The 22,492-nt window shown below is 43.2% G+C and overlaps 1 protein-coding gene across 1 annotated transcript in view; it reads left to right on the top strand.

Moving 5' to 3' along the window:
• Nucleotides 1-8,671: 8,671 nt before the first annotated feature.
• The window catches only part of BMPR2 (bone morphogenetic protein receptor type 2), a 103,722-nt gene continuing 89,901 nt past the window's right edge, over nucleotides 8,672-22,492 (top strand). The window contains exon 1 of the mRNA XM_035331880.1: nucleotides 8,672-9,667. Coding sequence (XP_035187771.1) covers nucleotides 9,592-9,667 — 76 coding nt within the window. The 5' untranslated portion in view covers nucleotides 8,672-9,591. The remainder of the gene's footprint in view (nucleotides 9,668-22,492) is intronic.

The raw sequence follows: 22,492 nt of genomic DNA, 5'->3' as shown, positions 1-22,492 counted from the left end.
GGCACAGTGCCTTTGGCAGTGCGGGCTAGTGCCGGCATGAAGGGCCCCTTGTTGAGGTGCCTTGGGTGGGCAGAAGCTGCAGGGAGAGGCTGCTCAGTGTGCCAGGGGCTGTGAGCAGCAGCGTGCATTAACTGCTCACACCTGCAGAAGCCGCGGGAGGAGATAGCACGGTAGCAGCAGCTGCCCCCAAAATTATTTGTGCACATGTTTGGCTCCGAAGGCTCCCGCGCAGCTGGCTGGAGGTCACTGCGAGCGCTGATAAGGATTTGCCAAACAGCAAGAAGACGGGACAAGGTCAGGGGCTCTTCTGGTAGCAAGGCAGAGCATGTTTAGCAAACATCATTATCTTCTGAATTGGGGTGAGAGATTTCATCGACAAAACACATAGGGGAGGTCTGGACACTAGCAGAGGGCAGGAGAAATCTGCTTTACAGCTTTTGGCCGAGTTGAGAGAAACATGGGAATTGCTGCTTCCTTCCAAAACCGAGGATTAGCTTCAGGGAGCCAAGCGCTAGATACAGAGAAACTTTTGGACCTTTTTCTCTTGCCTCTAAATACTGCATGGCTGGTTCTCCATCACACACAGCCTGTTGCTGCTACCCTATGGTCCCCTTGCTGTGTCCCTGCCTTCCAGGGGAATCCTGGTCCTGGGTCCCCAGAGGATGGGGAGGAGGAGTAGAGCTCCTGTGCAGCTCTGGCTCTGCAGCCAACTGCAGACAGAGCCTGCACTTGGTTATCCAAATTCAGGCACAGCTGAAGGGAGGCTTCATGTCTGGTAGCTCTTCGGCTGGTTGGGTGGAGGGGAGCCCTGACGCAGCTCATGGGTACAGGGAAAGCAGCTGGGAGGGCTTGCAGGTGCTTGGTTCTTCTGCATGGTCAGCTGCAGGTCAGACACAACCCTGATGGCGCCTTCTGGGTGCAGAGAGTAATGGTGCTCCCGAAACCCATGAGAGGGAGTAGCACAAGTGCCTGGGGAGAGGGTGTTGGATGCACTCCAGGAGGGGAAAGAAAAGAGGATGGGTCTGTCTGGGGGAGATGGGCATTAGTGGGATGCTGAGGTGCAGGGACTGATCAGTTGCCAGAGGGAGCTGGGGGGGAGTCTGTCTCTGTGGGGATGTGCTTCTTCCTCCAGCCTCCATCTACTGCTGCACATGCTGATTTCAGCCCTTGCTGGCAACATGTGGCAGCAGCATGCCCGTATCTGGGAAGGTCTGGAAGGTTGGAGATGTTTGCTGTTCTTGCTGACTTTTAACCCTGATGGCAGAGCAGCAAAGCCCCCCGCATGCAGGTGGTAGCACCGCTGTCCAGGCAGAGCAGCACCTCTGCACTGACAGGCCAGGACTGGGGGTTCCCCCCTCTTCTCTATGCCTGGGGGGTTCCTCCTGCTGCTCTGTTCTCCTTTACTTGTACAGCTGGTGGGGCCAGTACCGAGCAGCACCTCTATTACCCTACAAAGAGCAGCACCTCTATTACCCTACAAATAGTTGCCTCTAGGCAAAATGCTAATCCACAAAGAGGTTTGGTCGCAGATATCAGAGGTCTGAGTTTAAGTATTGCCTTTTTTCTTAAAACCACAAATGTAAATTCTGAATTGCTTAACCCTCCCCGGAACTCTTCCTCTTTTTTTTCCTCCAGGTTGCCCTCTCTCCTGCCCACAGCTTTCCTTCCTCTTTCTGTTCAACACTCAGTTCAGGTGTCTGTGATCCTGTCTGCTCTCTTGTGTCCCCCTCCACCTTTCTCTGGAGAGGTGCAAGCTCCAGCAGCTCCTGGGGGAGAGGTACAGGGGGCCATTTATCCTTGTGCTGAACCTCTCCAAAGTTGTTGAGATGGCTAAAACCAAATGCATACAAAAGTGAAACTGAAAAAAAAAAAAAAAAAAACTAGAGAGGGGAACCCCTGCTCAGGCATGGATTTTACTGAACTCTGCGAAGAAGAGTAGAAAAATAACAGTCTCTTTTCTTCAGAAACGAATGGAAATTTTTCCTTTATCACTCTGTGCCCGCTTTTTCCCCCTGCTTATTTGTGCTGTGTACTACTAACCATGAATCACAAGCAGAGGAAGAGGTTTTGTAGCGTATGCTGTGCTCCCCAGGCCTGTGGTTGGTCAGCCCACTTCATTCTGAAGATGACCTATGGAGGCTGTACCTCACTTACAGATCAAAGGTTTTCAGTTCTCTGGTGTGGAAAGACAGAGGAAACAGATGGGTTTTGTTTTTTCTTGTAGACCTGTGAGAGGTAGCTAGGTCACACAGAGACACGGGCCCAGTTTTTGATCGGAAGGGGTGTTCTTTACAGATTAAAATGTTTCTATGTAACATGGCAACTGCCATGTTACAGGAACAGCCTTAGAGGAGAATCACAGCTGCCAGAGGAGATGGGAAAAAAAAAGGCTGAAGAAAGTCAGGGGACAAACACAGCTTCCAGCCATGCCCGTCCCCGCTAGCTGTCCTGGCTTGGAGCACAGTGTGTTCTTTGGGAAGAGGAGTGATGTCCAAGTGTCACATCTGTAAGGCTTGGTGTCATTCTGGTACCACCACAGCCACCACTCAGAACAGCTGGGGACAACTTGTATGCATGGCTGGTATGCCACTGCAATACTTCATTGTAAGCCATCAAATAACTATCATGTTTTGTAGTCACTACTTCTCTCTTTTAGGAGAATGCCTGGTGTGGTGTTCATGGACAACCAGCAACAGGCATGCGCACACTGCTTCCTGTCTTTATGCCCATGCCATGGCAAAGGGAGTGCAAGTTCACCAAGGCTTCATCAGGTGGTTTCACTTGTTCTCAAGGGGTGTTTTTATTAGCTTTCTGCTAGAAGCGTTGTGTTGATTGGATAAATACTCTCAGGTCTAATTTTCTGGGAGAAATTAGAGAACAAAAAGGAAGAGGTGGCTTCTGGCCTTGTACTGTCAACTAGCTCATTTAGGGAATGATTAAAAAGGAGGGGGGGAGAGGAGGAATGTAGGAGTAGGAGGAGAGTGTGTTGGAGATGCTGTCTGTGAGCACTGCTCCCAGCCGCCTGTCGCGAGTGAGAGAAGGTGCAGGTAGCTCTCAGGAATGAAGCCCTGCAGGTCTGTGGCAATGACATACCCCTCTGCTAAGGACGAGAAGATAGTTCTGACACAACTCAACGTATCACTGTTTCTGACTAAGTCCATTGTTGGATTTAATGAACAAGTAAGTGATGTTTCAAACTGATAAACACCCTGCAGCAAATTTCCCATTTTATGTTGCAATGAGCAAGCCAAGGAAGTTTGGGCAAGCTGTAAAGGGCCTTCAGTGTACGATTTAAGTCTTTATTCAAAGTGGAGGCGTTTCTCGGAGCTAGCATGAAAGTTTCTCTCACCTCCACCCCCAAAATGGAGATAAAGTTTCCACAGACTAAGCAGTGTTATCTCTAAAACAAGACAGTGACTGCTACGAACGTTGCTGGTAGTTCATTATCACAGTGAGATATGCATTATGAAACATAAAATGTCTATTAACTGTTTCACTGCTAATCCTTCTAGATACCAAATATTTCAGTTGTGTGTCCATCCCACAACATGCAACTTCCTTCTTCTCCTTGACCACCAAAAGCTTGCCTGTCCCATGCCCACCTGCTTATGCTTCCAGGCTTGAGACTTGCATCTTTTTGTAATACAATTCTGTGTTACCCATAGGAGACCGTTTACTATCCCCAAATCAGGAAATGTGGGGCCAGTATACAAGAAAAGTTCAGTATCAAAAAAAATATTTTCAGGGACTGCCCCAGAGCAGTGCCATTTTATTTTTCTTGTTAAATTAATTGAAAGCCTCCTGTTGAAAGGTAAGCAAAGCTACCGAAAAATTTATCTTTTGATATAGGATGATGTCAAAGACTATGGTGAGTTCACTGTAGAATACGGTTTGTCTTGCAGTAGATTGCATAAGAACAGGGTAGAGTTAGAAATATCCAGGGCTGAAAACAATAACTCATACTTGCAAATATTTATTGTTTTCAAATGCTGGGCAGTTGCTGTTATTTTCTGTGTTTGGGAGACAAAGAAGAATGAAGCCATAGTAGCCTTCAGACAGGCTTTTATGAGTCTAAAGGCCGAAAGTAATGTCTGGCACAGATTATTTAACTGGGCCAAAGGGGAAACAAATTCCCTCTGATGCAGGAAATTCAATTTACCATTTCCTTGAAGTAGTATCGTGAGAGTGAGAGCAGCCTCTGTTGCATGGTGCCAAGGAGGCTTTATCAGTCTGAGATCTTGGCAGGACAGACCAGACTGGTTGTCGATTGCTGTGGATAGTGCTTTTCCTGCCGATCAGAAAGAACAGAAAGGAATTGACTTTCTACCACAAAGGACCCGCCCAGGGTTTCAGTCAATCTTTTCTCCATTTGAGTGTGAGAGACTCGGGCTATGATGACACTTGCCTGCTTTTGTCACAGCTTGGTGTTTGTCTGACCCTCTTTTGTGGAATCTATTTTCCCAAGATGAAGCTGAGCCCTGGAAAAGGAGCAGAAACGAGCAGTCAGTTCAGGCGGGGTGTGAGTGATGATGGTAGGCTGAGGGAAGGCATGCAAAGGAGACATGTCAGTGCTGAAGAAAGGTACTTCGGGAGCCAGAGTGCTTCTAAAATCCCTGGAGGACTCACCGTTTCTCTTTCTGCATATCATGTGCCTACTTTCCTATAATTACAGTCTTTCCACAGCCACTCTTGCTGTTCTGACCTTTAACTCCTAGGGGAACCCACGGGGTGCATATTAATGACGCTGTATGACACCCCAGATTTAACCCTGATGGGAAATTCTATATAAAATAAGTAACTGAATGCTTCCAATGGTAACAGCGTCTGCGTGTGATTACTTGCTTGGCTGCATTGGCTGAAGCTTTAGCTGCTAACTCAGCAGAGTGTGAGTAGACAGTATTGTCTTTTCAGTTCATTCTGGCTGCAGTTCAGGATGTTAATAATAATCCAGAGTGCTATATAAGGCTTGGATCCTAGCTATCGGAAACCACCTCTCTCTCGACCTCCTGGTACAGGAGGTGAGATCTGGGAGATGATCCTGCTGACAGTTCCCTAACGTGGCAATGAATGGGAGGCATTCACAGTGGAGAGTTGTATCAAAGCCATTATTTATTTGGGTATTACTTAGGATTCAGAATGGGTGTACTTATTTGTAGGAAAGTCTGTGAACATCTTGATTACTGTTTTAGCATATGTTTATGCATCAGAGTCAATGCTACAGGGATGCTTTGTTTTTAAATCGGGAACAGAATATGCCCTGAAAACTAAACATTGGGCCATGTAGTTATCCTCTTTCCCCAACACTTATGGCAGCACTGAGAGAACACTCTGGCCAAGCTGATAGGCAGCCAAGTATAATTTATGGCTTATTTTAAACTGATCTGTTGACTTCATGAAAGGCCCTGTCAAAAAGAACAGTCCCCTGAGTCCTCACAATGATAACAGTTGTGTGGCGTCAGCACTGAAAAACTCTTGGATAACAGTGAAACCATCCTGAGAAATCCCTTTAAAGTGCCTAAAAAATTGCATTTTCTAAAGATAAATGGGTCTAAAGTTTGATAGTTCATTTTGTTTTCTTCATGCCTTGTTCATATTATTTTCCACTGATTGGAATACTCTCTTGGAAGCCTGAAAACAATTCTTTGTATGCCTGATAATTAAAAAAAAAAAAAAAAAAAAAAAAAAAAAACACCCATGCATTGTTCAAATGAAATGCTGCTAACAATGACATGTTCTATTTCATTTACATAAAGTCTTGAATTTGCAAGCGACATCGCTGTGTTTGCATGTGCATCAGTATGGCCAACAGCAGGAAACACGCGAGATGTGTATCAGCCTTACTGCTCACTTCAGTGTCTCACTCTAGTACAGACATAGCGTAAAGGGCAGTCCCAGTGCCCTGAAAGGGCCTGTGTCATTCAAAGCTCCCTCGCCCTAGGGCAGGATGGCTGTGCCCTGCTGCATGGCCTTAGTGCACGGCAGGGTGATACCTAATGGAGCTTGCAGCTGCTGTACCCTGGCTCTTCTGTTGCCGTTCTCTGTGCAGCCTGCCCCAGGAGTGCTTCCACACACATCCTTGTCCCTGTCTGGCTGTGAGAGCACCAAACAGTTGTAAAGGAGCATCTACTTCATAAGATCTTTTTCTCCCTCATTCTCTATTTTTTTTTAATCAGTCTCTTCTTAGTTAAGTTCAAAACTGTTTTGTCAGGTTAAGTTCTTCCTGGTGGAAATGTGCAGTGCTTCAGGCAGAATACCATCCTCTGAAATCTTAGTAAATTTTTCAGGTTTTCTCTCATCTCCCCTGCCTTTTTCTGGACCAACACAACAGACTCTGCAAGTCTTTGTTATCTTGAGTATTTTCCCCACTGGTCTTATTTGACATTGCTGAATATTAGGCTAGTGAAGTTCTAACTCACGGTTAAACAGATAAAACAATGTCACAGCAAGAATTATAAATATGTCCTTGTCCAAGCCCATAACAATGAGCGAGTATGCGAGTGACAGTTCAGATCTCTGGTTTCCTCTCACCACTGTGGGAAAAGGAAGCTGCTTCTGTGCTTAGACAGCAGTGATTGCTTCCTACATCTGTGTGGTGCAGCGGGGGCAAGCCCCTCCTGGGCTCTGCCCGCCAGCTCCAGAGAATCGGGCGTAGCTGCTTTGCAGCTCCAGCTCTGGAGCGTGACCTGCATGTGTGTCAGGGACCCTTTGCACCTTCTGTAGCCACACCAGGCTGGAAGGGAGCAGACCCTGCAGGAGAAGGCTTCTGCAAAATGCAAAACGGGAGGGAAGGAGGAAAAAAGTCTTGTTAGCTGCTGGGAATGTGCAGCCAGGAGATTAGTCTAAGGCCCTGACACAAGCTGTGGTGAAACAGCTCTGTGGTCTCGGAGGGGTTCTTTAGCAGGCCCCAGTGGCCTTCACAAGGGTGTCTTCTGGATCACACTCTGGGTTTTTGTGAAATGAGAGGAAATAGTTGTATAAAGTAGTATGAGTCTTGTTTCTTCTTTCTAGGAAAACAAAACACAATAAAAATCCAGTCCATTTTGTTGTGAGAATGAAAGTGTTTTAGAGCAGAAAATCTGTTTATATGATTCCTTGTGGAGAATTCCCAATGTTAATTAATGATCCCAAACTAGAACCATTAAAACAAGCAGGACTTCAGCCATTTACTTCAGGCTGAGCAGGTTTTGATATACGTCATAAACAATTATGGCATTTTTTTTCCTACCATCTAAACAGTGAAAGTGCTGTGCAACCCACACAGTTAGGTGGTTGTTTTCTGTGAACACAGTAGATCTCACTTATTTTACTGGTAGGTAGCGCTGGGTAAAAGTATGTTGTGCAGTGTGGTGTCTTTGCTAAACCAAAAAAGAACAGTGGATTTGGGGCCCACAAAAAATAGTCAGTGCTGCTTTTTTTTCCCTTCTTGGAGGTAAAACTATTGTTTGGTATTGGTGGTTGTTTTTTTTCTTCCTCTAAAGGTTATTTCTTGACTGTTCACATTCCACAGATAACAGGAAGGATATTGTGGTTTACATGTGGTTGTAATTCTGGAAAGTAGCAATACGAATTACAAACTGCCATTCTGTATTTTATTGTCTCTCATCAATATCCACGTTGGATGTGCATAATTAGAAGTAAAAACATTGTAACAAATGTTGAAAATATTATTGTAATTATCAGCCACACAAACTCAACTTGACCCTAGGAGTGTCAAACCCTGTCTCTGGCCTGAGCATTGCAGTGATAAAAATCCTATTAGATTTTAATAATTCTCTTGGTGATGCAAGAATCAGATCAAATCTATTTCACCTGTTAGGACTTGTGAAGAGGAATGAAGTTTCTCAAAGGCTTTTTATTGTCATTAAGATCCTATCTGATTTGCAGCTACACCATTTTATGTAGAGGTATTTAACATTTTGAGGTGTGGAATCTGGTTTTTGAATTAGTATTCTTTGTTCCTGTTCTTGAAATGGGTGTAGGAATTTGGGCAGAGGGAAGCATTTCCCATAATCTTCCCCTACGAAGAACCCAGATAGGAAGGCACCTTCTGTGTGCGGGATGTTTTTCAGAGCCTTTTCTACCCTATACCCAGTAAAACCCGTTTGAAGGAGCCTTGCTCGGCCGGAACATCACACACCGCATTCCAGCTGCAGCTCTCCCATCAGCTGCCGGCCTTAATTATCTCCAGTCCTGTGTAACGTAGCAAAGGTTAAAGCACACAAACAGCCCGGCCGGCTGACTTTATCTTTGTTGTGAGACCATAAACCCTCCTTAACGCACGAAGCAGGGACCGGGTTGGCCGGGGCGAGGCAGGTGCCTGAAGCCGTGCGAGCGAGGCAGGATTTGGGGGGGTTAAAGGGCAGAAGCGGCGGGGCTGTACGGGAGGACGGGGCCCTGCCGGGGCCGGCTGCCCGGGGAGGGTTCCCCGCCGCCCAGCGCTGGGGGCCGGGGCCGCTCCCTCAGCGCCGCCATTTGCCGCCGCCCCCTGCCCGGCTTCGTGCGGCGGGGCGCGCTGCACCCCCCACAACATGGCGGCGCCCTGCGCGCGCGGCGGGGCCCCTCTTCACCTCCCCGGAGGCCCGCCTCTATGGTGCGGGGCGGCGGGCGGGGCGCGGGGCGGCTCCGCCAGGCGGGGCGGGGCGGCGGTCGGAGCGAGTCCCCTTTGTGTCTGGCGCGAGGGAGGGCGGCCGTTGGTGCCGGCGGGCGGGAGGGGGCGCGAGGAGCGGCGGAGCGGCGACGGCGGCGGCTGCTCGGCGGGTACGGGAAGGAGGCGGAGCGGAGGCCAGCCCAGCCGCCCCTCACCGGCGAGCCCCGCGGGGCTGAGGCGTTCCCCGCCCGGCGGGTAGAGCTGAGGGAGGAGGCCGGGCCGGGGGCTGCCCGCCGCCGAGGAGGCTCCCGGAGCGCGGAGAGGCGAGGAGGGAGCGCGTTCCCCCGGCGCGGGGAAGGGCCTCGCCGTGCCGCGCCGTGCCTCCCGGCGCTCCGGGCCCCACCTCGTCGGGGTGGCCGGGGGGGCGTCGCCGCTGCGCCGGGGGGCGGCGGGCCGGGGCTGCGCGGCGGAGGCAGATGGGCCGAGGGGCGGCCGCAGCCGTCGCCCACAGAGCGGAGCGGGTCTCGCCCCGCCGCCGAGCGGCCCGGCGGCTCCCCGCGACCCCGGCCGTGTGAGGCGGCCGAGGGGACGGGGCCGGGCTGCGCCCCTTCCCTGAGCCCCTAGAGCCGGCCGGGACTGACAGCCGCTGCCTCCCGCCTGGATATGTTTCCTTCCCAACCCGGCTGCTTCTTCGACATCGTGAAGCTGCGTGGGAAATAAGCCGCCTTCCCGGCACGACGAGCGCGGCGCCTGTCCCGGGAGGAGAGCGATGCGGCCGGCGGCAGCCGCCTTTCCCCCCGCTTCCCCGGCCGCTGAGACATGAGGGCAGGCTGCTGTAATGGAGTAAGAGCGGAGACGGCTCCCCTCACCTGCCATTTGCCCTCCCGGACTGGATTGTAAACCGAGAGAGCTCAGTAAGGCCGCTGGAAAAAAAGGAGGAAATTCCTCTCGTCCGTATTTTTTTTTTTCTCCTCCTTCTGCCTCGATCCTCGGCTCCCCCAGGTATGACTGCCTCACTGCAGCACCTCTTGCTGGTGCTCCTGCTCTCCAGTGCCACCCTGCTGCTCAGCACTGCGGCTGGTAAGTAGCCAGTGGCTGCACGGAACTGGCCATTTTGGCACGGCCGAGGGGGTGGGGTCCGCCGGCATTTGCACACATCTGGGTCTCCTTAAAAAGTGCTGGGCATGTATTTCAGCCGCGAAGCGTGATAAAGTTTTGAAAGCCCGATCTGTTAGGGCGTCTGGGAATACAAAAACCTGCTTTACTACGTAAATGAACTCGACCTGCATCCAGGATGCCCGTTTTGTCTCGATCTGCTTCTCTCGTCTACTCGCTTATTTCAATTTTGGAAACACAAATAGCCTTGCTGTTTTGCATGCCTTGCCCTTTGTAAGGTAACGCAGGCGTTTTTAATATATATTTTAATCGTCACCAGAGCTGTGCCTGTTTTGCTGTGGGATCTTTGGGCACAGCCATTTTTAATTTTATCAGCATCAAGGCTTATAGGGGCCTTAAATGTGTTACAGTTTTATAACAGAGTTATCGTAAGGTATATATATTTTTTTTCTTCGGGGAAAGATCTGAAGCAAAAATGAGGCATTTTCCCTCATGATTATAGAGGAGTAACATATAACATGCTGAGGAGCACTGAAAGGTCTCACAGAGTACTCTTTTTTATTAAAAAGTTAGAAGCATATATTACAAGACCATCCTTATTCATATTTTATAATATATACTAGTAATTTTGCTTGGAAGCTTGATGTTAGACACATGAAATGCTTCGTCCTGATACTGGAAGAGAGACGTGTGTTGGTCTGGCATTCTTTGGCTTTCTGTCATGGTGACAGATGAGCATGTTGGAGCTTTCTGAGTGTTACCCAGCGTCGTTAGGCACTAATGCCAATGCTTCTCACTCTACATTTTCCAGCAGTTCTGGAAGACTCCCGTGACTGTGGTGTCTTTTTACTAATCGGGACTCAGTCTGCCATGCTGGGTCTTTCTAGCATTATTTTAGTAGTCAGATGCGTATAGTTCATAAACGAATCCTTGTAAGAAAAATACAGCGTGTAGGCAGTTTCTTCATTGCTCTGACTGGATAGCCCCAGATTTTCTTGCTTCTGCTTTTTAAGAGGTCTCTTTTGGGAGGATATTAACATGAAATAGTTGATGTTGCCTATATCATCCTGACCTTTGACTATTGCAATTTTAGATTGATCACTGCAGTGGCTGTCTGTGGTAGTTTCTTGGGAGTATTTTTTTATTCCTTTCTGGAAGAAGGGACTTCTGAAGGTCAGAAAACTTGATATTAAAACATGTGTGAATTGAGAGTGCCTGGTATCTAACTGTTCTTTCAAACACGATGATGATGATAATAATAATAAAAAAAAGCGTAGGCTTTTCTCCCCCATCATGAAAACTTGAATGAGTTGGTAATTTCTTTGCCTTGCCGAGGGAGAAGGGGTAGTGAAGGAGCGAGGACAGATTTGAACCAGGCCAAGGGCTGGGCAGGTGTGGTACGAGCCTGTTCGCACAGTTTTGCCAGTTCACCTCAATCCTGACCTGGCAGCAGCATTCCTGTATTTCAGTTCTGGTTTTGCCTTGTTAAAAGGGTTTTAATAATGCCAGCTTTTTTGGCTATTTTGTGGATAGGAGCCTATTTTCCCATTGTGATTTATTTCTTAATTGTGAAATTTTAACAGTCCATACCATAAAAAACCTTGGTCATGATCCTCTGTAAGTGTAATTACATGAATGATTTGAGCTTTAGCTAAAGTAACTAATTGTTGATTTTAAGTTTACACTCCATTTCAGAAAAAAAAAGTCTATACAAGGGGAGGCTACACTAATGTGTAATTCTGCCCTTTTATGTTCATGAAAGAGCCAGCACTACTTCTTCTCTTCCCCTCCCCCCAAAGTATGAACTGTATGTTCACATCAGCATAGAAAATGCTGGCTTTCTAGCTTTGAAAACCCTTATGAATTGTTCCTTCTGATCAGCGATGGATCCTATGTCTCTGCAGTACGTGGAACTGAGTGTTTATAGATGCACAACTGTGACATTAGAGGGAAAGTATTTTCATAACAGGTTTGTAGATTTTGGCCTTGAGAAGAATCTCTAAATCTCCTTGGGGAAAGCTCAGTAAAGACCTGAGCTTAGGATAGTCGGGAAGAAAGAGGTGTGGAGATGCATAAAGAAGATGGAAAATCTTAAAGTGGGGCTGTAGATGACAGTTTTGCTTTTAATCTAGAATACGAATGAAGAATGAAGGTAGTCCTTCCTTCACCTTGATAAATGAGGATATAATAAAAAACTGGCTCTAGATTCAAGTGGGGCTTTTCCTTTTTTTTTTTTTTTTTCTTATTTTTAGGAGAAAAATATTACTGGTTTCCTTTATAAAATCCAAATTTTGACAGATATCCAATAGCTCTGTGTTTAAGTTGTATATTAATCCTTACAAAGAGAATTGCTACAGTGAGAACATTTTACCCGTACTAGTCTAAGGTAAACGATTCAGGGATTTACAAAAGTTATATTGAAAAGATGATTTGGACCACTTTGTTCTTCATTTCTCAAATGACTTGAAATATCTCTTGCTAAATCTTTCGTTTAGAACTATGAACCATATTTATACTCCCCTATATTTTGGAGGATTTGAATGCGTCGGTTGTGAGGGTTGTGCCTGAAGAGGTGGCTGGTGAACCTTTGAGCTGTTCCACAACGTTGCTAAAGAATTTCATTTGGGTGTTCATATGGACTAGATATTAATCTTTCCTTGTTTCATTTGCTTGCCTTCTGTGATACGCAATACCAAACCACTTTTCCTTCTTTCTCTATATCCACAGTAGACAGCATTCCTTTGTCTAACGTGTAAATTACTTGTGGAAAATATAGAATGAAAATTAAAGTGAGCAGAATATCCTCTTCCTTAAGTCTGTACCTGTGTGATTCCACAGGGCTGCAGGATTTCCAGTGTGCATAGAATTGGATAGAGATTGAGTTTTTTTTTTTTTTTTTTTTAAATGATCATTTTAATTATTAATTAAAATGAGTGAACTGAAGCTTCTTTATCCTGTTCTGTCTTGCAGTTAAAGCTACTGTAGTGTCTTGGTCTAATTTGTTTGAAATATGAGTTGTGTGACATAAGGATGGACTCCTTTTGGCCATTCAAATCAGTTATTTTATCAGTGCTTAGAATTAGTAGCTGACTTATCTTATTAATCAGTTTTCTTAAACCTATCTGTATCCCCAGTGTCAGCTTCTTGACTAGAGCTACACCCTTTGTTAGTGACTCATGGAATTGTAATCCAAAATCATATTAATTTTTCAGTTTAACTTGGGAGCTTTTTCAGAAATACTAGCTAGCAGCAGCAGATGGACTCTCTGCTTGAGGGGCACAACTGGTGTGCTTGATGGCAAACCACGTACAAGTGGCAGAATAGGGCTTCATTAGCTCTCTAGTAAGGAGTAATAGTTGTGCAGCTGTGACAGCACAGAACTGTGCACGGACCCCTTCACCTCGCTGAGAAGAGCATCTTTTCCATTAGGTTGTCTATGTGAAGCTCTGTGATATTTTAACTAAGCTGCCTCCAGTTCTGAAGCGAACTTGGGCATTTCTGGACCGTGTTGTGTGGTGTAGGCATAGTGTGTGAGGAAATAAATGGAAGCTACGCTAACCGGGTGGCTGAGGAGCCCAGACTGGAAGCTCTGAGCCCTTACCCAGGCACTTCAGTATGAATGATTTTACCCTGAAAGGAACCATGTGTAAAAGGTTGGCTAAATTGTCTGTTCTCTGCTGAAGGAAGGCAAACCTTATTTCCCTGTGGACAAAGATGGAAGCTTACAGTATTTCCTGTAAGAATTATTCTCATGGTGAAGTGGTTTTTTTGATGACCTCTCTGGCACATAACTTCTCTTAATATACATATATTGTTGACTTTTACATTGTCCCACCTGCCTTTTTATATCTCATTAAGTGTTTCCCAGCAGTCGGTGTAGTCAGTGTCATTGTTTCCTTGCCAAATGTTACCCTCCTTTGCGTTTTTCACCATAGGGAAGAGAAAGGTAATTCATTAGGTTCTTTGCAAACGTTTTGTTCCCAAAAGCAGAGTACATGGTTTATAGTCACAAGAAATGTATTATGTTGGGGCTCAAAGTCTGGCCACACCATGAACATGTGCCATTTTCTGAGCAGACTCTAACTTTCCTAGTGGAGCTGCGTGCAAGCAGGGTGCAAAGTTCCATTCAGAACAAAATATTTATGTCCTCAGTCAAACAGGTATGATGATGCTGTGCAATGGGTAGGACAGGAATGTGTGTGTAGCCTGCATGTGGTTTTAAGTGTTAATTTTATTAAGCTTGTAGACTTAGTGAAACTACTAACTGCTTCAATTTGATTTTTAAAAATAACGCAGTAGAAGAACTGCTCTCCAAAACAGAAGATCACTTTAAGCACTGAATACATATATATATATTTCTCTGAAATATCAGTCCACAGAAGTGTAAGGCTTGAAGTGACTCCTTTCTTCTTTTCTTCATAGTCTGGATGCATAAGTATGGGTAACAACTTTGTATAACATGTCTAAATTCTCCAGTGAAGAAGGATTTATTTCACAGCCTGTCCATGTAGCTGTCCTGTTACGGTGCTTAATGATCATGTATTTTGTAACGCAACAGTGGTAGTTCTCCTCCCACCCCTGTTCTGATGCAAGATTGTTTAATGTATACCTCAAAGGATATATGGTAACCCACCTGATCATATAGCATGCTGTGCACATACAGACAATTGCCGGGGAGCAACAGGGTCTTGAGAAGTTGCTCATGTGCCAAAGCCTAGGGTCTCAGAGTTTGCTACAGTCATTTACCTTGGGAAGCTTGAGTTGGCTGTCATCATTTTAAAATGAATTTTTTGCCATCTTTTTGGAGGAAGTATTTTTAAAAGCTGCTTTTGAAAACAGATGCTGATCCTAGAATTTCTAAAATTCTGATTTCTGATGGTGCCAGCCTGACTCGAGGCATCTGTAGTTGCCTCGAGTTGATGGGAGCTGGGCTGAGCAGCGTAATGGGATCTGATCGGAGAGGTCAGTCTTGGTGAGTGAACGGAAGGAAGAAAGGCTGAAAGGGCTGGAGAGATTCGGGAGGATGAAGGACTGAATTTATTTTACAGTGGGATGAGAACCAAGGTGTGTTAGAGGAGATGTCTTGTATTTGTCAGACTTGTTTGGAGAATGCATGCCTGCAGTTGTGTAGGGGAAAGAAGTTTTTGTGCCGGGGGGAGAGGAAGAACGCGTAGTTGTAGGTAGCAGTTTCAAAGACTTCTGTTCTCTGTTGTGAGAATGAATGGGAGACCTAGTCATTTAGATGATGTCTTTATCCTCCTCCCTTCCCTCGGTCTCATTCGGAAACCACAAGGTGTTTGGGAGGTGATGGTACTTTATTCCAAGTGGGGTGCCTGTCTGTTTTGTTGATTGCCACCTTGGTTTTGTATCAAATCTCACACTGCGTTTTGAACTGTAGAGGTGTCTGTGTTCTGCATCTCTCAGTACTTAGTATTTTCTCTTTTGTCTCTTATTTCTGTGTGAGAGAGAGGGGAAAAACAAGGACTACAGATGCAGAAGACTCCTTTTCATGTCATTGCCATCTGTGATCCCTTCCGTCTCCATCAGTAACTCCTGAAGCTGCTGGCCAATTTCAACCATATGTGAAAGATGGGGAAAGTCTCGAGAGCTTAATTTGCCACTGCTTTCATGAAAATTACGGATCGGATGGAGGAGAGAATTCCATGGTAGAGCATGGCTCCCGGTCAGTACAGGGATGCTGCAAGGCTGTCGATGTGTATGGGGCTCTGGACTGAGTGCAGTGTGTCTGATCTTCCCTTTGCTTGGGGTGCCATAGGAGGTCTGAGGGAAATTTGGTGATCCCTGTTAGGGGAGGGGGGGGTGTTGAGTAACAAATGTGGGAGAAAGGGCATGTTTATAAGAAATTAGGCTTCGTTAATCTACAGCTAGGGGAACAACTTGTGCTTTTGACGCTATGTACTCAGCATTTTAACTGAACTTCCAAAACAAAGCCCAAATCACCTTACTGAATGATCATCATTCATATATGACTTGCGTGTATGCATAACTTGCAGTTTATTGTATGCATTGCTTTTCACCCTTTCAAAACTAGATTTAATTAACTACCTAATGTATATGCTTAGCTTTATTTCAGACATCCCACACATATTTATTGTTTTGATCTCTTTTCAATGTTACTTTAACTTATGCTTTTTCTGTGGCCCCTTTGAATGTTTTTTGTATTATACTTGCTCGAACCTGTGCAGTGCATGAAAAATAGTTTTATTATTTGCGTTAAGCAGGTGCAGTTGAGAGGCATTTATTGTGACACTCAGGGTTGGAGTAAATGGCAGACAGTGACAAAGCCAGCAGCACCCTGAGTCTTTGCATTATAGCACTGACTGTTAGAGGCAAGCGGGCTAGGTAGTGCTAGCAGCAGTGTGCAGCAGGTATTACTATTACATTTAGCCAAAAGCTGGTGCTACATTTATTCTCCTGGTTTTACTACATGTACTTTTTCTATTTGCATTTGTAAGAAAATATGGCTTTCTTTTTTTGAGTGAGATGACTGAAAGTGTAATCATAGATCATGTATAAATTAATGATCCCTATTATATATTTATATTAGAGAATGCAGCACTTAATTGATATCAAAGTATTGGGCGTTAGCAGTGTAATCTCCAAAGCTGCTCATTCTTGGCGTGAGGTAAACTTCCCTCTGCATAAGTCACAAAGGTCAGGTTCACCTGGTGTGAGCAGCTCTAACGTAGTTCAGTTACCAGAATGACCGACCAAACATGCTCTGCTGCTCTTGCCTTATCGGACTTGCTCTGTTTGCCTTGGTTTCTGTTAAAAATAAAACATTCTGCATTTGCAATCAAAGAACTGTGGATCTGGATACTTGGAAGAAAACTACTGCGGCATCCAAATTAGAGAACCCTAATTAGATTTTCCAAGAATTTAAGCTAATCCTCAATCTTTTGCTATTCTGAAATTTGTTAGACATGACAAATGTATGTCAGGAAAAAAAAAAGGTCATGTTATTTTTCAAGCTATTTTATGTATTAATGATTGTATTAAATAACTGATCTTAAAGAGTATGTTTAGTCATCCCCGATATAAAATGAACTAAACATTTTTTGCCCTTTTTTGTGTTGAAGTGATTGTGTTGTAGTTAGGTTGTTGCTGAACCTACTTGAAATCTAGTCCTTCTGGTGGTATCCACCAGAGAGAAGGAAATTAGCTTAAATTTAGAGCTGTTATAGAAAAAAGTAAAAATGTTGTTTTGATAGGACATGTTCATTTGTGCTTAGAAAGACTCTTGCAATTGAGCATGTTAGTTCTGAATAATGGAATTGTTTTAGATACTTACAAGATCTTTTTATGAATCAAATTTTCTTTTATTATTTTAGGCATCCAGTTTGGGGGATTTTGTGTCCTTGTACCTTCTAAGTTGTGAAAATATTCGTACAGACTTAGTATACATTGTGGATATATACTTCATACTGTGAGCCTTGCCAGTCATTTAAACCTAAATCCCAGAAGTAATTTTTCTATGTTTATTTGCAGACAAGGGATCCTCTTATTAAAAGATTAGCTTCCTTTGATTACTGGTTCTTAAATATAAATTTTCATTATATTTAGCTGAGACATGAAAGATATGTAGAGCTAATATTGTGAGCTAAAGAAAGCTAAGATTGTAGTAAGAAAATTGTAGCACCTATCTTTTTAGTTAGGCCATGGCACATCCATATGCATGCAAAGCAGGCACTTAGACCAGAAGCGATCTTTCTGTATGAAAATAATTCTAGTTGCAATCAGAGAAGGATAAAAGGAATCCTGTAATGAAGCTTGTCTAGATTCCATCACAGTGTGGGTTCCTTATGTTTAGACGTTTAAAGTTTTTTCTTTATTTCTAGCTGTAATCACCCAGGCCAGGGATCTGTAGCTGGAGCAGCTGCCATGATTGAAATAGGCAGACACACTTAGGTCTGCCAGCTGAAAGAGGACAAACCCTGCTGCAGCGCAGCGCGCAGGCGCCTGCCCGGCAAGGGCTGATGCTGGGATTTCAGCAGGAGTCAGCTAAGAAGTGGAAGAACTTGTTCAAGCGCCCCGTACTTCACAGGCTAGGATGAGGGAGTCTGTGAATCTCAAGGAGTGAAGAAGATGAGAAAGCAGTTTAATTCCCTTTAAATTAGGGTAAACTATTTCTAATCCCCACTGCAGCCATATTTGGATCTCTCTGTAAACTTTTTATATAGAACACATGAAAATCCCTGATTCTAGTGTGTGTTGTATATATGCACTAAAGAGGACTTACTATATTTAGATATTTGTGTGTTTATGTATGTGTATATGTTTCTTAAGTACTCAGTTTGTTACCAAATCAAAGCATACCAGTCTACTTCATTGTTAAAAACTAGTATTTTAATATTCACAAATTAGCTGTTTGCTTGGTGTTACTAATTTCCAAAAAGTCCTTATCAACAGCTTATTTTATGTGACTGATAAACTTTACACTCAATTACATCCAGATTTTACCAGGACCTGTTAAGTAATTTCTCTTTTAGTTATATTAAGATGAATCTGGCCTAAATAAATGTTAGTTAAATTTAGTTTGTAATAATTAATGCTGTTGCAGCTAAACAAGATTATTTAGCCACAGTTGTTTAACATTGTTTTAGCTAATAATTTAAAATCACGTAGTAAATGTTTTCCCTGCAATTTTGTGTACAAACTTAAGATATTTTTAAGTGACAAATAGAGAGACTTTTTTTTTTTTTTTCTTCTCCTTTTATTGTTTCCTGACAGAGCAGTACCGCTAATGAAGCTGTCAGTAAATTTAGCTTCCCCTATTTTAGGAAGTAGTGGAGCAGAATGTTTTTGTGCAAAGCAAGTAAAATCCTAATTATTATTTTACTAATCTGGATGCTGACTATAGACTGTTATTTAATGTTGAACACATGGCCTTTGGACACAACAATATGCAATCCAATTATGACACAATGTAATAAATGAATTAAAATGTAGAAGGGGTGCAAAATAAGGAAGAATAATGATGTAGTAATAATAACTCAAATAACTTCATGATTTCACTTTGAGAATGCATGAATACTTTCTCCCTTTCCTTTGTGCAGGAAAAAAAAACAACAGTGAGGTGTTAAGATATTGAATAATAGGTGCCATAATATATGGAATGGGCAAACATACACTGAGCAGAAGACACTTCAATGAGGATATCAGAGGGAATGCAATAAAAAGGATATTGAATTAGATTCTCCAGGCTTCCTGCAATATATTCGTGTGTGATGTAAAATGAAAACCAAACAAAAATGTCCTTTAGCAGGGCTTCTAATTGAAATTAGTCAGGATAATACTAAATATTGAACTTCTTACTATATCAGCCAATTTGTCTGCTGGATCTCGTTACTGAGGGACAAATGAAAATCTATGTGAAAGTTCTGAACTAGGAAATTCAAATAAGCTGCTTTTTCTGTGTTGTAGTGGTGCCAGTTAAGAACCACTCAAGATTATTTTGTTATTGTTGTTGACATATTTTTGTGTTCATGCTATAAGCTTAAAACCAGGATCACCTTGGTACAATGCAATTCAGTACAATTATTTTATGTTCTCAAATGCTGAAGGTGCTGATGTAATCCCACCAGCTTTTTCAGTATTCCAGTGTTCTGAATCGGTTATTCATTTATACAAATTAGCAGTTAGTCCTTAGAACCTGAAACAAACTTTGGAGACCAGGTATTTTAGTGAGACTATTGGTAACATTGAGAAATAAGCTTATTGCAATATCCTTGCTTCTCCAGATAAAACTAGGTGTGAGTCCTGACTGGATGCTTCCCAGTGTTATTACAGGACAAGGTACTTGAGTTTTGATATTTCCTAAATTTTCTCACTCTTCCCCGCCCCCAGTTTTGTTATTCTTTTTAGTGTAATTACAAAGGTAACTACATCACATGCTTATTCTGTTACTGACGGGCTTTCAGCACGTAATTTCAACTAAATAGTTTAAAGTAATTTAGCAATGTCACGTTCAGTTATCACTTTGAGCTGAAATACATAAATAAGAAATGAGGATGATGTATGCAATGGAATCTGATAGTAAATTCCTTTCGGGTAATTACCTAAAGCAGTTAGTTTCAGTGCTTAATTGATAACACTGGGGCTTGCTTCACTTCTGTTGAGGTGTGGGAATATGAGGTGTAAAGAGAGGTAACTGCATTCCATTGAGTTTCAGTCTAGACAGGCATGAGAACATCATCTGTCCTGTACCAAACAAGGAAAAATAGTAACCTTTTAAAAGTGACCTTGCATCTAAAGCATGTGCTCTGGTGGGCACATGGAAAGGCAAAAGTTCAGTGTGATCACCAGCAATATTCTTCCTGTAGTTAGAGCTTGACTTGAAAAGATGCTGTTTGAGTTGCAGATTGGTTTCTTGCCATTTCACAGAGTTGGGGCTTTTTTTGAAAAATAATAATAATAATAATAAATGATTTAATGAAGTACTGTAGAGTTGATTATACTTTATTGAAGAGAGAGGCTGATATTTAGCTGAGGTGGGAGGAAGTTCACAGTACGATTTTATAGCAAAAAGTATTAGGAAATAGTATTAGAGACTCATCTCGCTCCTGTAATTGAAGAGTAGTAGAGTGAGGTTTGACTTCTTTAACAAGATGTCCAAGGAAATGTATTTTCCTTTTTGTTCCCTCTCTCTTAAAGGGGATATGTCTACTTCTAAGGCTTATCAAAACTGACAGGTAGAGTGTGATGCATCACAGAGCTGAGTCCAGTTTAATTAGTTCTGCTGGATTTGTTAGCTTGACTCCTATGTAGACAACAAATTAGTTGGGAACTAATGCTGGCAGGGAAAAAGGGTGGAGTTACTGAGGACAGTGTGGAAAGGTGTTGTCCAGTTTCCTTGGTGATGTAAGGATAGTGAGCAGCACATGCCCCAATAGCATAGGAGGCACAAGCACTGAAATACACCTTAACAGCCTGGGGATAAACGTTAAGTATTTGTGAACAAAGAGATATAAAAGAATGGGATCTGCTAAGATGGAATGAAAATAATTTGCCAACTGCTTTGCTTTGATTGCCTGTGTGCATGCTCTTAACCTGCAGTACAATGTTGCAAGTATGCACATGCAAAGGTGCTGCAGAAAATTTGATGTACTGCAAATTTCTCCTGTAATTTCATATTTTATCTTATCTGGTTTTGTGGACGTTGCTCCTTCTCCCTTGTTAATTGTTCTGCTTGAGTAGAGATGGAGATGATGATCCTTCTTCAGATTAAGGTGCAAGTGCAACCCTTAAAGGGATGTGGTAAACACTATTTAGCAGAGGACAAGCCTCATTCTATGGTTTGTTTTCTGTAGCAGAACCTTAATTACCTAAAAGTAGTGCTTTAAAAACAAACATGAATTCAGTCATTTAAAAAAAAAAAAAAAAAAAAAAGGTTATTATTAGACCTATCTGTCTAACCTTAATTCAGCTGCTTTGTGCGTAATTGCGATAGTTTTTATGAAACATTTTTCCTTGCAGGATCTCTGCCTCATTTGGTGGAAAATGGAATAATTTCAAGTTCAAGAAAAAGGAGTAGTTTCAAGCAAAGAAATAGACTCTCATAGTTGCAGACTTTCCTGTTTGTCTCTTCCCAATGGATGCTATCTCCCCCCCTTTGGAGGTGGTTCTTCATGTGTGTTTCTTTCTTGGTACCCTCCTTTCTTTGCTTTCATGTATTGCCCTTATTTCAGTTATATATATATATATGAACTTGAACATCGATGTTTTATTCATTTCTTTGCTTTAAAGAAAAAAAATGAGTTGTACCATGTTACTAAAAAGAGATATTTGATAAGTGCTCAGATCAACAGAGATGCATAAAGGAAGTGCAAAAGACTGAAGTTTATTCTTCCATAAAGGAATGCTTAGCTTCCCTGACTCCTCTGGTATGCTTTCTAAGAGTGGGATGTTTTTCTCTTTCTTCTTTTACTGTCTTGCAGAACATAGACTATGGGAATCTTGATTGGCAGGTGACAGATCCTCTGTGAATGTATCTGGGGGCAATGCAGTGGGGTGATCTACTGACTAGAAGGTAGACAAGAGGCAGTGTAGGACAGTCATTGCCTACATAAACTTGGCTCAGTATATCCACGAGAGGTGGCTCATCTACTACATTTCTATTAGACATGAATGTGCCTAAGTAATTAAGGAAGTGTTTTCAGATACGTATTTAAATAAAGGTTTTGGAAGAATCATGTGAAGCTTTGGTTATGATGTGTGTGATGGTGGGCAGTTAGGATAAAATTTTGTGAAGAGCTATTCCAGTCCTTAGGGAATGTACAGGTTCTGTGCCACTGATTCCTGACAATTTCTCCTGTAGTACAATTAATCAGAGGATTCAAGGATACTTGAAAGGCAAGCTGATAATATATTTTTTCTGCTGTAATATGGAGGAAAAACAAAATGGTTCTCAATGTTGTTAACTACTGAATTGCGTGTGTACGTTTGTAATAGTTCAAAAAGAGTGGCATCGTGCTGTTTTGGAGATCATATTTAGTCATTAGTGAGGTAGCAGATTCAAATGGCTCTGGATACCTTTTCTCATAGTTCTACTAGACTTATTTTAAATTCTTATCTTTGTGTTCATATATGTATTGTGCAAGACTGATGACATCAAGCTTTGGAAGTTAACTTAGAACTGTTACAGCCTTTGCTTGCTCTGCCCTTCCTATCCTTCCGGTTTTTATTCACCAAATGTATACAAACGTGAATACAAAGACTCTCTTCATCTCAAATGTCTCAATGTAAGAACAAAGCTAGAATTCCTAAGAG

The sequence above is a fragment of the Oxyura jamaicensis genome, chromosome 7 (genome assembly GCF_011077185.1).
Source record: "Oxyura jamaicensis isolate SHBP4307 breed ruddy duck chromosome 7, BPBGC_Ojam_1.0, whole genome shotgun sequence".
In the NCBI taxonomy this organism is placed as follows: Eukaryota; Metazoa; Chordata; class Aves; order Anseriformes; family Anatidae; genus Oxyura; species Oxyura jamaicensis.
Note: the sequence above shows the minus strand (reverse complement) of the source record. Positions and strands in the feature narration are given on the sequence as shown.